The sequence below is a fragment of the Emericellopsis atlantica genome, assembly GCF_019669845.1.
Source record: "Emericellopsis atlantica unplaced genomic scaffold F5Z01scaffold_42, whole genome shotgun sequence".
Lineage (NCBI taxonomy): Eukaryota > Fungi > Ascomycota > Sordariomycetes > Hypocreales > Bionectriaceae > Emericellopsis > Emericellopsis atlantica.
Genome location: NW_025764744.1, coordinates 26,810 through 42,770, shown reverse-complemented (window position 1 = coordinate 42,770; position 15,961 = coordinate 26,810). Strand labels below are relative to the sequence as shown.

At 55.0% G+C, this 15,961-nt stretch overlaps 10 protein-coding genes across 10 annotated transcripts; 6 read left to right on the top strand and 4 right to left on the bottom strand.

Annotated features, from left to right (window-relative positions):
- Positions 1 to 557: 557 nt before the first annotated feature.
- Positions 558 to 1,057, top strand: F5Z01DRAFT_678115 (uncharacterized protein; the record flags this gene model as incomplete). The annotated part of the gene is made up of 2 exons (XM_046265422.1): positions 558 to 712; positions 766 to 1,057. The coding sequence occupies 2 exons, from the start codon at positions 558 to 560 to the stop codon at positions 1,055 to 1,057; spliced, it is 447 nt and encodes a 148-aa protein (XP_046114005.1).
- Positions 1,058 to 1,498: 441 nt separating this feature from the next.
- Positions 1,499 to 2,150, top strand: F5Z01DRAFT_640569 (uncharacterized protein; the record flags this gene model as incomplete). The annotated part of the gene is made up of 2 exons (XM_046262527.1): positions 1,499 to 1,878; positions 1,934 to 2,150. 2 exons carry the CDS (start codon positions 1,499 to 1,501, stop codon positions 2,148 to 2,150), a joined length of 597 nt encoding a protein of 198 aa, XP_046114004.1.
- F5Z01DRAFT_426777 (uncharacterized protein) lies at positions 2,143 to 3,779 on the bottom strand. Its single transcript, XM_046259649.1, has 4 exons — positions 3,569 to 3,779; positions 3,215 to 3,469; positions 2,413 to 3,147; positions 2,143 to 2,359 (listed from the first exon to the last, which is right to left on the bottom strand). The coding sequence occupies exons 1-4, from the start codon at positions 3,597 to 3,599 to the stop codon at positions 2,292 to 2,294; spliced, it is 1,089 nt and encodes a 362-aa protein (XP_046114003.1). The 5' UTR covers positions 3,600 to 3,779; the 3' UTR covers positions 2,143 to 2,291.
- A 242-nt stretch (positions 3,780 to 4,021) lies between these two features.
- Positions 4,022 to 5,175, bottom strand: F5Z01DRAFT_630307 (PQ loop repeat-domain-containing protein; the record flags this gene model as incomplete). Its single annotated transcript, XM_046261718.1, has 4 exons — positions 4,022 to 4,277; positions 4,331 to 4,781; positions 4,898 to 4,997; positions 5,059 to 5,175. 4 exons carry the CDS (start codon positions 5,173 to 5,175, stop codon positions 4,022 to 4,024), a joined length of 924 nt encoding a protein of 307 aa, XP_046114002.1.
- A 973-nt stretch (positions 5,176 to 6,148) lies between these two features.
- On the top strand, positions 6,149 to 7,323 carry F5Z01DRAFT_426675 (putative nuclease S1 precursor). Its single transcript, XM_046259648.1, has 2 exons — positions 6,149 to 6,329; positions 6,378 to 7,323. The coding sequence occupies exons 1-2, from the start codon at positions 6,266 to 6,268 to the stop codon at positions 7,211 to 7,213; spliced, it is 900 nt and encodes a 299-aa protein (XP_046114001.1). The 5' UTR covers positions 6,149 to 6,265; the 3' UTR covers positions 7,214 to 7,323.
- Positions 7,324 to 8,546: 1,223 nt separating this feature from the next.
- Positions 8,547 to 10,263, top strand: F5Z01DRAFT_630312 (uncharacterized protein; the record flags this gene model as incomplete). The annotated part of the gene is made up of 3 exons (XM_046261721.1): positions 8,547 to 9,016; positions 9,071 to 9,156; positions 9,215 to 10,263. The coding sequence occupies 3 exons, from the start codon at positions 8,547 to 8,549 to the stop codon at positions 10,261 to 10,263; spliced, it is 1,605 nt and encodes a 534-aa protein (XP_046114000.1).
- A 538-nt stretch (positions 10,264 to 10,801) lies between these two features.
- Positions 10,802 to 11,727, top strand: F5Z01DRAFT_667263 (uncharacterized protein). Its single transcript, XM_046264275.1, has one exon. The coding sequence runs from the start codon at positions 10,867 to 10,869 to the stop codon at positions 11,581 to 11,583; it is 717 nt and encodes a 238-aa protein (XP_046113999.1). The 5' UTR covers positions 10,802 to 10,866; the 3' UTR covers positions 11,584 to 11,727.
- Positions 11,728 to 11,737: 10 nt separating this feature from the next.
- Positions 11,738 to 12,538, bottom strand: F5Z01DRAFT_426533 (uncharacterized protein). The gene has a single exon (XM_046259647.1). It carries the CDS (start codon positions 12,248 to 12,250, stop codon positions 11,897 to 11,899), a length of 354 nt encoding a protein of 117 aa, XP_046113998.1. The 5' UTR covers positions 12,251 to 12,538; the 3' UTR covers positions 11,738 to 11,896.
- A 1,099-nt stretch (positions 12,539 to 13,637) lies between these two features.
- F5Z01DRAFT_630295 (DUF718 domain protein) lies at positions 13,638 to 14,206 on the top strand (the record flags this gene model as incomplete). The annotated part of the gene is made up of 2 exons (XM_046261716.1): positions 13,638 to 13,869; positions 13,980 to 14,206. The coding sequence occupies 2 exons, from the start codon at positions 13,638 to 13,640 to the stop codon at positions 14,204 to 14,206; spliced, it is 459 nt and encodes a 152-aa protein (XP_046113997.1).
- Positions 14,207 to 14,327: 121 nt separating this feature from the next.
- Positions 14,328 to 15,391, bottom strand: F5Z01DRAFT_640562 (uncharacterized protein; the record flags this gene model as incomplete). Its single annotated transcript, XM_046262526.1, has 2 exons — positions 14,328 to 14,938; positions 15,064 to 15,391. The coding sequence occupies 2 exons, from the start codon at positions 15,389 to 15,391 to the stop codon at positions 14,328 to 14,330; spliced, it is 939 nt and encodes a 312-aa protein (XP_046113996.1).
- Positions 15,392 to 15,961: the final 570 nt, after the last annotated feature.

The following is a 15,961-nucleotide window of genomic DNA, read 5'->3' as shown; positions in this document are numbered from 1 at the left end:
ACATGGTGAAGGAGCTTGACATAGGGGAGCACTATACCCACTGGTCCCGGATATACCACTTATACACATATCACTGTCAATGAGAGTTTCAAGATGCCTCGAAACACTGTTCCCTTTCGTGGCCGATCCCAAGAGAACCCCACACGCAGTCTCGGTCCGCCAGTGGCCATGGATTTTCCGCCAAGGGGCACATGTCAACTAGAAGTACCAGTAAGGTCCTTCGTGGATCTCTGTATCCATTGAACAAGGTTTGGTCCGCTCTCGACGTCCTGGGGGAGCTAAGATATGAAATGGGTTTAGGCTTGATAGCCAGGTGGCCAGGTGGCCGGTGGACGCTCCGTGGAAACCTTGTTGACTTATCCAGGGGCTGTCAAGCCGAAAGTCAAAACCTATCACTACAGGCATAAGCGGCACTGTAGAGAGCTTGTATAAAGAGTCTTTGGTATTTTTCTTCCTCGCACCATCATTTCGAATCTGCATCGTCTCTGTCAACGCAACAGTACCGCAAGCTCGCCACGACAGCAACACCTGTCCCGACTTGCGATTCCACAAGCACCATGCCGAATCTACTTACTTGGGTCCAGCGGGACCTGTTCCCCGCCTTGCTGGAAAATGCTTCAGCCGCCACTATCGTCGCAGTCGTCGCGCAAGCCCTTGGCGCGTGCCTTCTTTGTTGTGTGGTCGGTGCTATAGCCGTGGTGGTACTCGCCATGTATGTTGCCACCCCAGTTGTTCATTGTCAAGTTACTGACTCGGTCCCTTTAGTCTTGCAGCCTTGACAGTGAACTGTTGCTGCTGCTGCTTCACGCCTGACGGCGCCGAGAGGGTTACGGAGAGCAAATGGCCTCGCTTCTTTCGCAAACGGCGGGTCTTGACGGCCGAGGAACACCAGGCCGCCCTGGAGGAGAATGACTGGGAAATTGCCTTTGTACCCCCACTGCCGCCGTACCGCGCATTTCCAGTCATCTATGCCCCGGCGGATGCTCCGGTGATGAAGGACGACGAACAGGTTGTGGAGATGCTCGCCTATCCTGTACCAGCACATGGGGGTGTCTAGGAACAGCGCTCGCATAAGGTCTTCACTACGATGGGCGTATGGCTGGATAGACATGTGTGATTTCTTTGTAGACAGCAACATGAAAATTAATTCTCGAAAGACTAAAAATTGGGCTTGTGTGGTTGGGGTTATGAATGTATTCAAATTGTCGCGTGAAGTTTGAACGCAGCTTTCCGAGCGAGAGGAAAGATTGGAAGAGTTGTGGTAACGAAGCTGACCGCTCTGGCCATGATCCGACTGGAGTTATGAGACAAAGGCGGCTCCTGCTTTCGCATAAGTGCAGTGCGTAAGGTACCTTACATAGGGCAGGTGGGTGTCCTGTCGCCCTCATGAGAGGCGGCCGTGAACCTGCGAAGACGGCTTCCAAGATAACTACATCGCAACATCACTTTGTGAGCCGACTGATTGCCATCCAATATCAATTCAAATATCCTTAACATGATGGCCTGCTCCACGTTGATACCATTCTGCTTCCCTGATTATTCCGCCGTACCGGTCAAGCGCGCTGTTGATGCGGTCGAAGACGTCTCGTTCGATACTAGCGACGCAAAGGTTCTCATTAGCTCTGAAGCAGATCAAAGAGTAGCAAAGAGCCCATCGTCAGTGCCGGGTCAACAGTCTGATTCACCAAGCCCGACGGAGATCAATATCCAGGACAGCACACCTACCGCTCACCATGGTATACACCCCAAGAACGGACTCTCTGCACTTCCCAGCAATGCTGCCAGTCACGGCATAGGCTTCGTTGTCGTAGGTTGCATGGTTGCAGGCTTGTCTCTGGTGTTTGCCCTTTCGTTCTACATCCTTCAAACTCTCAACAGGTACTGCATCTGGCTGCAGACGACACTCTACCACATCTTACTGACGAGGGAACAGTTCTGGATCAAAGAAGAACGAAAGGGACAACGATGCAGAGCTCGGCAGTTCGCCACATGAAGTGGGAGTCATTTCTGAGACGGGAACAAACACACAGGATCTCGGCGGTGGAAGGATTAAGAGACAAGTTGGCGCCGGGACCGGATCGCCGAAGCCTTTGGTCGCGCAACCGACGACGCATGAGATTGTGTGTCCTCCCCGATCCCACTTGTCCTGATCACGTTTCTTGATGCGATACGCGCCCTGCTGGAATAGAATGGACAAATGTGCGCATGGGTTTGACAAAGAACCTAATTAAAGGCTTCTTAATGTATTTTAACTTCCATTGCCCTTCAACAGTCTATCCAATTCAACGCTTTTAGAGATACCCCTTGAGCACGGCCGCTTCGGCGTTCAATATCGAAGAGCCAGCCGCGCCAATGACAGCTGTGAAAAGGTTAGCAAGCAGCTTTGCAACCCAAAAAGACGGAAAAACTTACTGTTATGGCTCAAGGCAACAAATTTGATGTCAAAGATACCAGCCTCATCCTCCCTGACGCGCCCGACACTGACGCTATAGCCGTTGCCTAGGTCGCGGTCCAGCCTGGGCTGGGGCCTGTCCGGCTCGTCGAACACTGTGATGGCCGGCTCAGGGGCAGAGGGGCAGCCGAGCGTGACAGCCTCCGGCTTGAAGTCGCGCAGCGCCTGCTTCACCTGCTCCGCGGTGGGCGCTGGCTTGCTCTCGAACGACAGTGATACGCAAGCAGTGTGTCCATCCATGACAGGCACGCGGTTGCACGCCGCGGAGACCCGGAGGGTGGATTGCTCCGTGAAGCCATTCTTGTCGGCGTTCAGATCACCGAGGATCTTCCTTGCTTCGCTCTCCAGCTTGTCCTCCTCGCCCGGGATGAACGGCACGACGTTGTCGATCATGTCCATGCTGCTCACGCCGGGGTAGCCAGCGCCCGAGACGGCCTGCATGGTGACAATGCTGACCTTGTCGATCTTGCCAAACTTGGCCTGCAGGGCGGCAAAGGGCCCAACGAGCCCGATGACGGCGCAGTTCGAGTTGCAGACGAGGAAACCCTTTTGGAGCTTGTGGTGCTCGCGCTGGTGGGGGATGAGGTCGAGGTGGGACAGGTTGACGGTCGGTACGACGAGGGGCACGAGAGGGTCGCGACGGTAGTTCTTTGCGTTGGAGAAGATGGGGATGTTGGCCTTGACAAACTCCATTTCTAGGCACAGTCAGTCCTCTGTTCAATACACGCTGTCTTCCACCCCCCTCAGATGGATCGTACGTACCAATCTCACCAGCGACGTCCGAATCCAGACCACTGAACACAACGTCGCAATCGGCAAACTCGGATGACTTGCACTCGCGGACGATCATGTCGCCAATGGCGCCGATGGGGGAGGCCTGCTTCCATTTCACGGCGTCGCGGTACTTCTTCCCAGCGGAGCGCGAGGAGGCGCCGATGGCGTGGAGCGTGAGGTAGGGGTGCTTCGCGAGGAGGAGAATGAATCGCTGCCCTACGGAGCCGGTGCAGCCAAGGACGCCTTGAATCTGTTAGCTGGTGCTTGTTCAAGAGCTGGACTTGGGAGCTTGATGGACGATTGGGAGCATGGAGGGGGTAGGGGAGCCGTTGGTGGACGTACCGCACTTCTTGGTGGGGAATTCTGAAGCCATTTTCGTCTGATGTGTTGCCCTTGGGTATTATATGGCTCCGTAAAGATTTAAGAAGCTCAAGACAAGCAGAAAGATGGTGCGCAAATAATCCGTGGACGGACGCCGAAAACTGGAGGTTCGAAGTCAAGTCATTTGCCCCGCGATCGGACCTGGAGCTGAGCCCCACGTGGAGGGGCACTGTGGTGGGATGGCAGCTCCAGGAAATGGTCAAGCATAAGGTCACGAGACCAGAGAATATCAATGAGTGTCATCAATTCAAGCAAGTATATCTATGAAATCGTGGGTCGCGTATCCAATGCTCCCGAATAATGCAAATATGCAGCTGTAAACCAAAGTGGGCGCCATTCAATGCTTCTCGACGCCAGCATGGCCCTCATGCGGCCAACCCCCAAACACCAGCTGCTTCCTGGTCCATACTCCGTCTACTCGATCGACGCTCGCCTCTTGCTGTGAGAATACAAACGGAACTGCACAAAGATAATGCAGTCCTCCACAATGGTGCCGAGTGAGCCAAGCAAGAATGGCAGAGCGTTGAGGAGATACTTTGTCTCCTGGGAGTAGGCCACCAAACTGATGCCGTAGGTCAGGTTTCCGGTCAAGGACAGCATGAAGAAGAGCAGCGAAAGACCCTCGCAGGACTTCTCCTTGTAGTTTTTGACGATCTGCGGGACACGCGCACTTTGCATGTTAGCGGGAGGGCGGAGACCTTCGGGGTGCGAGACAAGACTAACCAGAGGTAGAGCACGGCGCTGATGTAGCCCAACGTCAAGCCCGCCATTTCCAGAGGGTTATTCACCTCCTCGGGCGCATCAGGAGTGGGATCGGACGTATCCCACGCACCGGCCTTGTACGAGATGAACCACGCGACAATGCCCACAACGTAGACAGCCACGAGGCAGAGGGTGTTCTGCAGCCATTGCTTGCCGCCGTTCGCGTTATCGGACTCGTCCTCGCCCGGGCCGACCTTGGCGACCGCTTCGGCGGTGGCAACGCCAATCGCGCCACTGGATTCGCGGCGGAGCAGAGGGGACTGCTCGCTGGGCTCCCCGTGCGCAGGGTGTGCTGGCTTGCCCTTGTTGCGGTGGTTGTAGTATGCGCACTGGGCGATGAGGACGGTGTCGGCAATGCAGAAATAGCAGGGTAGGGCGATTGCCGTCGGAGCGAGGTGGGTGAAGAGCGCGCCTGTGAGCAAGTGTCAGTCGGGTGCCAAGCTTCCATTTGAAGTTCTGTCGGTGAGGCCTGCAGGTCTGTCGTCGAAGGGACTGCGCGAGCCTACCCGAAGAAGTGGAAAGACTTACCCAAGAGGTTTGTCATGTCGCCCAGTAGCCAGACGATCAGAAAAGCCATACTGAGGCCATCGGCGCTTTGCGCTTTGAAGTTTGCGAACAGTTGTGGGATCTAGACAGGGTAGGTCAGGCTAGGGCAGTCGAGAGACACAGACGTGGGAAAGGCGACGTACGAGGACACATATCCAGGCAACGAGACTGACGCTCCCAAAGATGCCTGACACTGCCAAAGAGACGGGGGGCGCATGTCGGATTGCGGCCATGGAGGCTAGGACCACGAGCGAGGACATGGTGGCGGTGGTCGGTCGTCGCTATCAGGCGTGGGTTTTCCCTGCGAAACGGGGAACCGAGGATAGCGGAAGGGTCGTCGAGGTTTGCAAAGTCGACATGTACGAGCGACGAAGAGATCGAGAAGGGCAATTGAGCAGGAGGAGTAAGTAGGACGTAGGAGAGGCTGGATGCCAAGTCAACGTTCGCAGTCACAAGGGCAGATTTCTTATCGCGGGCCGTGATTGGGAAATGGTTGGCGCACATTGGCCAGCCGACTCACTGCACTGCAGCTGAGAATGTGGGGGAGTCAGTCATGCGAACGCGGGACGTGATGATCACCCAGCAGATCTGCTCCAGTCGACTGGCTGTGCGCTGTTGTGCACAATGAGTCGTGGAGCGCTGTTTATTTGCATCCCAGAGACGATAAGGCACTCAGCTTTTTTGGAATGCGTGCGTTCTAGTCTGAGGCTCTAAGTCAAAGTCTATTTGTACTCTGACTAGAACTTTTTGTCGATTAAGTTACCACTGACGTCGGTGTGGGTGGCATCCCATAACAGTCATTAGTGGCTCACTGGCTTATCGCTGTGACACCAACTCGGTCTGAGTCGTGTCTTGACATCCGGGAGAGCCTTGACGGGCGAAAATGCACAGTATGCGGAATGACTGACTACTACATTAATAACATTGATGGTCATCGCCTGATAATCCCTGATTATCTCGCTGCACAATTGATCTCGTTTAACGACTTGACCCGCCATGGCGGACTGATAAGAACTGCGCAGCGATATCGGCCCGTCCTCAGTCACTTTCACGTGGGGCCTCTCCAGCGGAAATGGTTGGTCGAGAGGCACCCGCCAACAACCTTGTTCCTCCGCCAACTCCAGCCTCCAGGTCGCATCATCAGGCACGTTCACCGGCCACCTTGAGACCAGCTGACGCGACACGCCCACAGTCACGTCCAGTCACGTAGCCAGCCATGCCTTCTTCCGTCAACGTGCACCACAGGGTGCCGTGAATAAACAACCCGGGACTTGGACCATTCTTCCTTCATCTCCATCATCACAACAGCACCTTCCCTGCTGAAGTTAGACTGCACAGCTTCACTTCGAAATGAAGCTTTCTTACACGCTCACCTTTGGGCTCTTGTCCGTGCCTGGTGCGGTGGCTTGGGGCAGTAAGTATCCTGCCATCACTGATCACAAGTGATGCTAAAGGATGACAGGTCTGGGACACATTACCACGGCCTTTATTGCCAGCCACTTTGTGTCTAACACAACCGAAGCCTACTTCAAGACCCTGCTCCGCAATGACGAGCCCGACTACCTCGCCAGCGTTGCCTCGTGGGCCGACTCGATCCGCTACACGAAATGGGGACGCTTCACAAAGAACTTTCACTTTATCGACGCGCACGACAACCCGCCCTTCTCGTGTGACGTCGACTACGAGCGTGACTGCAAGGAGTCGGGCTGCGTCATCAGCGCGCTGGCCAACTACACGGACCAGTCCCTCGACCCGACGCTGGCGCCGTGGCTGCGAGCTCAAGCGGCCAAGTTCGTCGTACACTTTGTCGGAGACCTCCACCAGCCCTTGCACAACGAAGACGTTGCCCTGGGTGGCAACCGCATCTATGTGAAGTGGGATGGCAGGGACTACAATCTGCACCACGTCTGGGACACGTCCATCGCGGAGAAATGGCTCGGTGCGCACGGAAAGCCGTACCCCATTGCGCTCAAATGGGCCAACGCGCTTGCGGTGGAGATTAGCGACGGCAAGTTCGCGGAGGAGAAGGACGGGTGGTTGAAGGAACTGGACTTTGAGGACGCCGTCGCCACGGCCATGGCTTGGTCGAGGGAGTGCAATGCGTTTGTGTGCACGCATGTCTTCCCCGAAGGTCCGGCCGCCATTGCTGGACAGGAGCTTGGCGGAGCGTACTTTGACGCCGCAGGACCCGTCGTGGAAAGGCAGGTCGCCCGAGCGGGATACCGCATGGCCGCCTGGCTCGACCACATTGCCGATGAGTTCCAGAAGCGTCATCCGGATTACCTGGACGAGCTCTAGGGCGCATTATACGATGCAGTGACATTGCAGGATGGACGCACGGCTCATAGATTCCCGGCTGCCTGCCAACCTTTTGAATACTTGCTTACAGCCTTACATGCCGCCGCAAGGGTCTTTTGTCTTTGTGGAATGCTACCGTGCCGACGGGAAGCGAGGGGGAGTCTCAGGTCCCGTGTATCAGACGTGAAACTCAGACACAGGCGAGACTGACGCCAGACGAGCGAACCTCCATTGTCACAGGAAATGTTGGCCAGGCGCACCCAGCAACAGGGACTTTGCATCATTGATTATACCTCGCCCTGGTCATTAGTAATTTTAGGAGACTCGTGGAAAGTCTTTTACGAAGAACGGATTGTCCCCGAGATCTTTGGCGCTGCCGCCAACATCATCACCACCACTCAGCATCTTGAGCAGGCCACGCAAGGCTCAAATGCTCTACAATCTCTGCCGATCATCTGAGCGCGCGCCAGTGAATCTACCACAGTATCGACCAAAGAGCAGTCGAGGGTGCTTTCGGTGTGGGTGAATGCCGAAACGCGTATTGCGTGGTTGCCGCCTCCACAGCAACCCCTGATTGGGCGGGTAGCCCGACTGGACGCCCAGGGCGCCTGTCAGGGGGTGCGAGTCGCGACACTTCAAGCTCCACGATTTCGAGATCTGCTACGTTAATGTCAACGGTCTCAACCACGGATCGTCTCATGATGCTCCCATGCAGAGGATTTCATGCTTATTGCTAGCCCGGCCTTGGCGGTGCATGGGCTGCACCCGAGCGAGCCATCGACAGGCGTCCCGCGGCCAGCCACCACGAGAATGATCTGCGCCTAGGGGTCTGTAACTACAGACCAGCTTACTTGAGGCTCGCTAAGTTTGACGAATGCCTGCTGGAACATATGCAAAGAGTCGGCCCAGCTGGTCAGCTCCATATGCTAGCAGACAAGCTCTTGCGGCCAAGGCCATCGCACGACCCCGATCCAAGAGATTCCAAATCTCCGGGGTGTTCCTGGGCCGTATGATCAAGCCGTTTATGCTGTCACAATCGCTCAAGTGTCGTCTCATGTCTTCCAGGATGAAGCCCTGACCGTAGACCCGAGACGACTATTTGGCCTGCGCCTCCCTCGGTTTCTTTTTGCTCTTCCACCCTCTCTTCTTCCTCTACAGAGTCTCCTACAGACAGTCCTTGTTCCTCACGCTGGTAGTTTGAGGTTCATTCGCTCCTTTCTTGTCCATCTTTTTTATCGCACGTAGCTGTGCTACCTTTTTGCTTCTTGGGCTGGAACCCTGCTTCTCTCACTTTCTTTATATCCATCATCGTCACGTATAGGCAACCTTCGCCATGCATATCCAGAGTGTTCTCACTGCCGTTGTGGCGCTTTCCGCTGTCTCGGACGCGGCCATCCTCCAGCCACGCAAGTCACCCTTCTCAAGGGCGTTGAAGAAGCGCCAGTTCGGAGGCAATCGCTTTGGAGGAGGCTTCAACGGCGGTGGCTTTGGCGGCAACAACGGCGGCTTTGGCGGCAACAGCGGCGGCTTTGGCGGCAACAACGGCGGCTTTGGCGGCAACAACGGGGGCTTTGGTGGGAACAACGGCAACAATGACCAGAACAACAACAACGGCGACAATGGCCAGAACAACAATGGCGACAACGGCCAGAACAACAATGGTGATAATGGCCAGAACAACGGCGGCAACGGCCAGAACAACAACGGTGGTGGAGGAGCCCAGCTGGACCCCAATGTCATCCAGAGTGCTTCAGCAAGCGACGGTGGTGCTGATCAAGCATCGGGACAGTCTCCCTCCCAGACGTAAGTTTTGAGATGTACGATTTGGCAAGGATGGGGCTTATTCAACGACTGCAGGGATGACAACAACTTCATCAACTTCTGCCAAGGATCGACTTTGACCAACGGCGAGCAGAACGAAGGAGGTTCCTGCAATGGTATCCGTACGTGTGCACCTGTTCTACTTATTTGTCAGACAAGACTCAGTGCTGACCAGCTTAGCCATGGGCAAGATTCCCGCCGTCAATCGCATGGTCTCTGCCATCTTCACCCAGCCCCAGAACGGTGACACCATTGCCCCCGACACCGACTTCACCATCTCGGTGCAGATGCTCAACTTTGCCCCCGGCACCTTCACAAACCCTGACAACACGTACTACTCTGCCCCCCAAGACCTTGATGGCAACGGCAACATCATTGGTCACACCCACGTTACTGTCCAAGATCTCGGGGGCGATGCTAACCCAACGAACCCCCTCGACCCCACCCAGTTTGCATTCTTCAAGGGCATCAATGATCAGGGCAACGGTCAGGGCCTGCTGTCTGCGGACGTAGCGGGTGGTCTCCCAGAGGGCAACTACCGTGTCTGCTCCCTTGTGGCGGCCGCCAACCACCAGCCTGTGATCATGCCGGTCGCGCAGCGTGGCGCGCAGGATGACTGCGTCCGATTCACCGTATCCAACAACGGCGGTGGTGGCGGCAATGGCAACAACGGTGGCAATGGCGGCAACAATCAGGGACAAGACCAGAACCAGGGCGGTGGTGGCTTTGACTTTGGTAATGGCAACGGCAATGACCAGAACCAGAACCAGGATCAGAACCAGGGCGGTGATCAGAACCAGAACCAGGATCAGAACCAGGGCGGTGATCAGAACCAGAACCAAGATCAGAACCAGAACCAGGATCAGAACCAGGGCGGTGGCTTCGACTTTGGCAACGGCAATGACCAGAACCAGAACCAGGATCAGAACCAGGGTGGTGATCAGAACCAGAACCAAGATCAAAACCAGAACCAGGACCAGAACCAGGGCGGTGGTTTTGATTTCGGCAATGGCAACAACCAGAACCAAGACAACCAATTCGGCGGTGGCCAGGGCGGTGACCAAAACCAGGGCGGTGGCTTCAACTTTGGCAACGGCAACGATCAAAACCAGGGCAACCAAAACGGCTTCGGCGGAGGCAACAACTTCTTCAACGCCGACATTGGGCAAGGTAAATCAGCCACCGCCACGCCCACTCCCGTCCCTGGCGTTCGACGCTTCTACGTATAGTCGCGCGCATATTAACAAGACCAACAGGGTCCGGTCAGGAATAGGGTTTCTTTGGTAACACGGTTTGGAGTCCACCTGGGTTTTTGAGGGTGGCGGGCTAGTCGGGGCTCACAAAGTGAGAAGCAGTCAGGGTATCTGTACGGATACTACGCAGCCAGCAAGTAGATCTTTTGACTTGCGCAGTATTCCTTCGGGCATCAATGGACCAGACCTATAGATGGGTCTACGTAATTTTTCGTCCGCGCTCAATGACAGACATTTATACTTCAAGCATCTTGCATTCAAAACTCGACCCGATGTCCCACCAAGGAACCATGTCTACTATACCTATAGGAGCTTCTATTGACATGTAAGGGGAAGCCAGGTCAAGTGCAACGAAACTCAAGTAAGCTATCCTAGCGGGTAAGCTTAAATCAGAAATCAGGGGTTAAGGTCGAGAGAACCTGGAGCTACTCAAACTCTGAATATCTCAATGAAGTGCACAAAAGTCTATCCAAAAATCGGCAGCTGTCCATTTGATATTTAATCTTCCTTTGCTCTCATACCTTTTGCTCATCTCCGTACGCACTGAAATATTTCCAGCTCCATCGACCTCAGCCCAACATGAAATTCGCCTATCTACTCGCGTTTGCCGCGCCCTTTGCTTACACCGCACCAGCTCCTCCAGCCATCGTGACACATTCACACGCCGAGCATATGGAGATCCAAATCTGGGAATCGACCTGGAAGTGCCATTGGAAGAACACGGACTGGTGGGAACTCGTCGACTTCCGCCACGACCATCAAGGTGGCTTCCTGATGAACGAACGAAGAATCCTGCCCGAGAAGTTTATGAACCCTCACTTCATATTTGGCGCGCCAAATGCCATGGGACGCTACCCTGAAGCGCCAGCCAGCAGTCTGTCTTTCAACTTTGGCTCCACACTAGAGTATGGAGAACGTCTTGTGGACGACAAGGGGGAACTCGGTCCTCCAGAGACGATGAAATTCAAGGTTGTGGACAAGACGAGACAACCCCCCTTTGACGGCACGCGGACACAGACTTGGATCCTGGACTTGACCCGCACAACCACTCCCTCGAGTGGCAAGCTGCCCCAGTACGAACTCACGGGCATGAGGCTGAAAGAGCTCGGTGGCAGACACGAGTGCAAGCCACACATGACAGATCCAAACGTGGGAATGAAATCTATGAGCCACCGGCAGAAAGAGCGGATGAAGGATAAGGGGATTGTATATGATCCCCCGCTTGGTGCTGCCTTTACAAGACACGATCCCCGGGGAGGGAACGTTTCGTCTTCTCGCGAGTCAGCTGTACAATAGACCACTCCTATCAGACGGCGAAGTACTGGAATATCGAGAAGGTTGAGCACTACAGAGGCAGGGCGGGATGATGCAAGTCACTAGGCACTATTATAGCATTACTTTAGGTAACAATCATCATATTTAGATTTGCACTTGCCCAAGTATATCAAGATCGCGCTGTGGAGGTATCGATTGCCTACGGGCGAGATATGTAGCTGTAGAAGTCGAGTTGCCGATGCCCCGATGAGACGGAATCAATAGTCTGCAGAGCCAGCCGCCCGTCTAGTCCGTATTCCTTTGCAGTCATCCTAGCACCTAAGTCTTTCAACAATCAACCAAACACCCTCAAGTCGTTCGACCAGCTCTGGACGTCTGTTCCTCCCAGCGAAGTGCAGACACCCGGGTTCGTCTCCACCAGCACGACCGTGCCTGTGCAGTCAGGCCCAGTCCACCCAGCGAGGTAGTACTTGGCAGCCTCGCCGACCACCACGAGGGCGGAGCCGCTGCCAGGTACGGAAATGTTGACGCATCCGCCACGAGAGCCGACGTAGGCAGAGGTGCTGCCCGTCGTGCAGTCGTCGGACTCGCGGAAGAGGCGTGCGTAGAAGTTGAGGGGCCCATCGGGCACCTGGGGAGCAGCAGAGACTGCTGCCACAAGGGCAAGAGTAGGGAGTGTGAAGCGCATATTGGTGGTGTGTTGCGTGTTGATGTTGAAATATGCGAGTACGTAGACTAGGTGAAGGGCCTGGTCTCGGGGCACATTTATACAAAATCCAGCTGCAACGTTAAGCAGAACCCCTGGTCGATAATTCGCTATCTGTATAGGTATTTTGGGCAACTTTTACGAATCCTACGTCTCATCGACAAGCTAGGAAGCGAGCAAAGTCCGAGCAAGCATGGTAAACGAACACCCTTTTCGAGAGCCGCGCGCTTGTCGGGCCTAAACCGACACACGGATATGACGGCGATCAGATTTCATAAATCGTACCTTAGCCAAGGACGTCCTGTTCGTCTCCAAGAGGTGGTATGGGCTTCCCAAAAGAGCATGTGCGGACGACTGGAAGGATTCACTCAGAGGATCATGTACCTAGGCTCGTGGTCTGGACACTGGAGTCAAGGACAGTGGGATTCATGCGGTCCGATCCACGCGGATTTGTTCCCTGTGACTTCCCCCAAAGTGCAGTACATAAATAATCACACGGTGGTGCAATTAAACCGCCAATGTTCAAGGCAGACTGTGCTGGTTGAAACTTGTCAGTGTGTCACACAAGTGTCGAGAATCTCTGGATCGATGTGACCCAAAATTGCCATGCAAGTGTGTGTGTGTTAACGACGTTGACTCCGGGCTCCGCGGCACATGACCGAAGTGCTAGCTCAACCTCAAAAGAAAAGTAAAAGGGGAATAATATTAATAGATAGCTCGAGTATGATTCACAAAGGCTCGAAGAGTAGGAATGTGGACTTGTGGTTGAGCCTGGAGGGTCGCTGTCTGGACCACAGGGTAGGCCAGGAACGTTGACCACGGACAATAGGCCGACTTCGGTTCGGGAACGCTCGCCCATCGCTCCGTCAGCCCAGACAAGAAATTGGGCACTCCAGTCATCAGGCATCATCCGCCGGACGTCAGCTCCAAGCGCACGAACCCAAGAATGGAACGATTACGATGAGTTGGCGGCCCCCCCCCCAAATGCGGGGTCTACACCTCGCTGTCAAGATCCCCCGAGGTAATTAGCCAGGGTCTTCGTTTCTGGAACAATTAGCCGCGTGATCAACTCTCTCTCCGGGTCTTCTGCTCCTCAACCCTCCCCCTCATCTCCAACAGCCTCACTTTTTATCGCACAAGCTCCTCAGAGGTGAATGCAGTAGGAATGCTTTGATTATATCTCAAGGACTCTCGAATTCAACAGACGCCATCCTTTCCCGTCGGCCAGTGCGTACCGAGCAGCCTAAAACCCCACCTTACAAGTACAAAGCTTTGAAAAAAAAATAACACATCCCTTTTTCCTGTTCCGTTCCTGTCCAGCCGAAAAAGAAGAAAAATAAGAAAGAAGCAGAAATTCATTAGTGGTATCATGTGGCAGCCATCCTCCCCCACGACCGAAGCGGCACCCCAGTCGCCGCCGGCCTCTCGACAGGGCAGCATCGCCATCCCAGCCGGTGACGATCGGAGACTCAGGAACCCCGGCCGTCGCTTTGGCCAGATTGTGCGTCTCAAGCCCGAGTACGTCCAGGAGTACAAGGCGTGCCATGCGCAGGTGTGGCCTGAAGTCCTGAAGCAAATCAGAGACTGTAACATTCAAGACTGTACGTCGTCTTTTGCTGTTGTTTTCCCCCTCGCGCCATGCTTTCTTAAAATCCATAAAAAACCCATTCGGGTTGCTCAAATGCCATCGTCTTCTAACCCGCGATAACAGACAGTATCTGGTGGGACGACAAGTCAGGTATCCTCTTTGCGACCTTCAAGTACGTCGGATACGACTATGCAGGTGATATGGAGCGCATGGCAGGCAACCCCAAAGTCCGAGAGTGGTGGAGAATGACGGATGGATACCAGGAGAGCTTCGTCGAGGGCGCGGTCAGTTCTGAGGCTGGTGAGCCGGCATGGTGGAAGCCAGTGGAGGAGGTCTTCTACCAGCCGTAAGAGGTGACCCGAAGCAAGGCAATATGTCTGGTGTACAAGAGCGAATCCGGACTCGTCGTTGTAGCATTGGTGGCAGTGAACTCCTTTCATAGAGCTGACCCGCCAAATGCAACCACCATCCTTATGATGTAGACACTCCAGTGCGGACGATGCGGTTGTTCCCAGCCGCCACGCCCAGTTTGGGTCGGTTCGAGGTTCCAGATGCGCCAAGAGGGGTCCCGGGGGTGCTACCCTTGCCAGACTTCCCTCCTTTGCCCTTGGCCTTGGCAGCGTCGTCGTTGAGAACAGACGAGTCCCAGATGCTGCGTGGCACCGGCCCCTTTGCCAAGTCGGTCAATCTCGAGAGTGTCGATAGCGTACCCCGTGATAGCCCGTCGCCAATCTCCTTGTCGCGAACCTGAAGATTGTGCCAGTCCACATCGGGGGTGTTGCACATCATGACGAAGTCCGATGGCAGGTTCTCGTCTTGCCGTTTCGCAGCCTCGAACGACCCTGCAACGCCCAGCCGTTTGAGATGGCCCTTGTATGACTTGCGCAGAGGATTCTTCAGTTTCTTGTTGGAGGTGGCGTTCTTGTCCACCGGGGCCTTTTCATCGGCTGTCGTGGCGGTCTTGTCTCCCTCGTCATCGACCTTCTCCACCACCTTCTCGCGGGCGAGCTCCGCAGCGATGCCGGTCAGGTTGTACAGTTCGTACAGGTCTTGAGTCAATCGCGGCAAGGACACGGGATGCGCTGTATTGAAAGTCTCATGTTAACAAACAATGTTCACTTGACGACGGTAAGACAAGGCCATCGCCCCATCGACTGGCAAGGTTTCCTGCAGGGCAAGAAGGACAGCACAGTGGAGGGACCCTTACGATTCTGGCAAAGCAGGTACTTGGCACCCACGTCGAGATGCAAATCATCGATACCGCGCCTGGCATCATCGCCGGCCAAGTGAAGCTTTTTCTGGACCCCCCGGTCGCCATCGTCTTCGAGAGCGCGTTTGCGCTTTTGCGATTCATCGGCCATGGAAACGTCGGGCTCGGGTTGACTGGCGCCGTTGACACTGTGAGCCGGGGTCGGAAGTGTTTGCGCGGTCGACATGGAGCTGACATTCGAGAAGGAATGCACAGCGTCCGACGATGTGGTGGCGGGTGACTTTTGCGAGGGGCTCTGGGGAGTCTGGGGGTGGAAAGAAGACATTGTGATTGTCTGATTATCAGTCGTCTTTGTGCGGTGCGTCGCAAAAGACAGATAGTCAGAGTCAACTGTTCAGAGGAAACAAAGACAACGAAGTTGCCCGGGCCGCTGGCCTTGAAGGCGCTTGGACGCTCTCCCTTAGACGCTCGTCATGCACGGATTGATCGTCGGGTTCCCTTGGACTGGCGGCGAGTAGGAAAGTCGGGGATTGCGTCGATAATCGACCGGCTGAGAAGTGGCTGTCGTTGGTCGTAAATCGTCGAGAAATTTAGGTCGTCGGTTTGTAGAAGCCGCTGTTTGTAGGTTCGCAGGTCGCAGCGCTCGGTACAGTGAGGGTAGGTTGTGGATGTGGTGATGATGAGTGAAGATGATGATGTTCCAGACCAGGCAGGCAAGACATAAGGTAAGGAAGCGGAGGGAAGGAGTTGGTGCCTGAAAATCAAGGTTCTCCGGGGTGGGCGGGTCGTTTGGAGAAACTTTAGTGTAGCGCAAGGCAAAGCGACTGCAGGCGCTGGAGGGCGCTGAAGGGCGCTGTATTTTGGGCATCACAGGCGACAGCCAGGCGCGTTGGCC

What these genes read in the sequence shown, in the direction of transcription:
- F5Z01DRAFT_426777 (XM_046259649.1), bottom strand. Translation starts at nt 3,599, where the DNA reads ATGGCTTCAGAATTCCCCACCAAGAAGTGCG. An exon ending in ATTCCCCACCAAGAAGTGCG is followed by an intron (nt 3,470 to 3,568) that starts GTACGTCCACCA and finishes AACAGATTCAAG; the next exon opens with GCGTCCTTGGCTGCACCGGC. An exon ending in GGACGTCGCTGGTGAGATTG is followed by an intron (nt 3,148 to 3,214) that starts GTACGTACGATC and finishes GACTGTGCCTAG; the next exon opens with AAATGGAGTTTGTCAAGGCC.
- F5Z01DRAFT_426675 (XM_046259648.1), top strand. Translation starts at nt 6,266, where the DNA reads ATGAAGCTTTCTTACACGCTCACCTTTGGGCTCTTGTCCGTGCCTGGT. An exon ending in TGGTGCGGTGGCTTGGGGCA is followed by an intron (nt 6,330 to 6,377) that starts GTAAGTATCCTG and finishes AAAGGATGACAG; the next exon opens with GTCTGGGACACATTACCACG.
- F5Z01DRAFT_667263 (XM_046264275.1), top strand. Translation starts at nt 10,867, where the DNA reads ATGAAATTCGCCTATCTACTCGCGTTTGCCGCGCCCTTTGCTTACACC.
- F5Z01DRAFT_426533 (XM_046259647.1), bottom strand. Translation starts at nt 12,250, where the DNA reads ATGCGCTTCACACTCCCTACTCTTGCCCTTGTGGCAGCAGTCTCTGCT.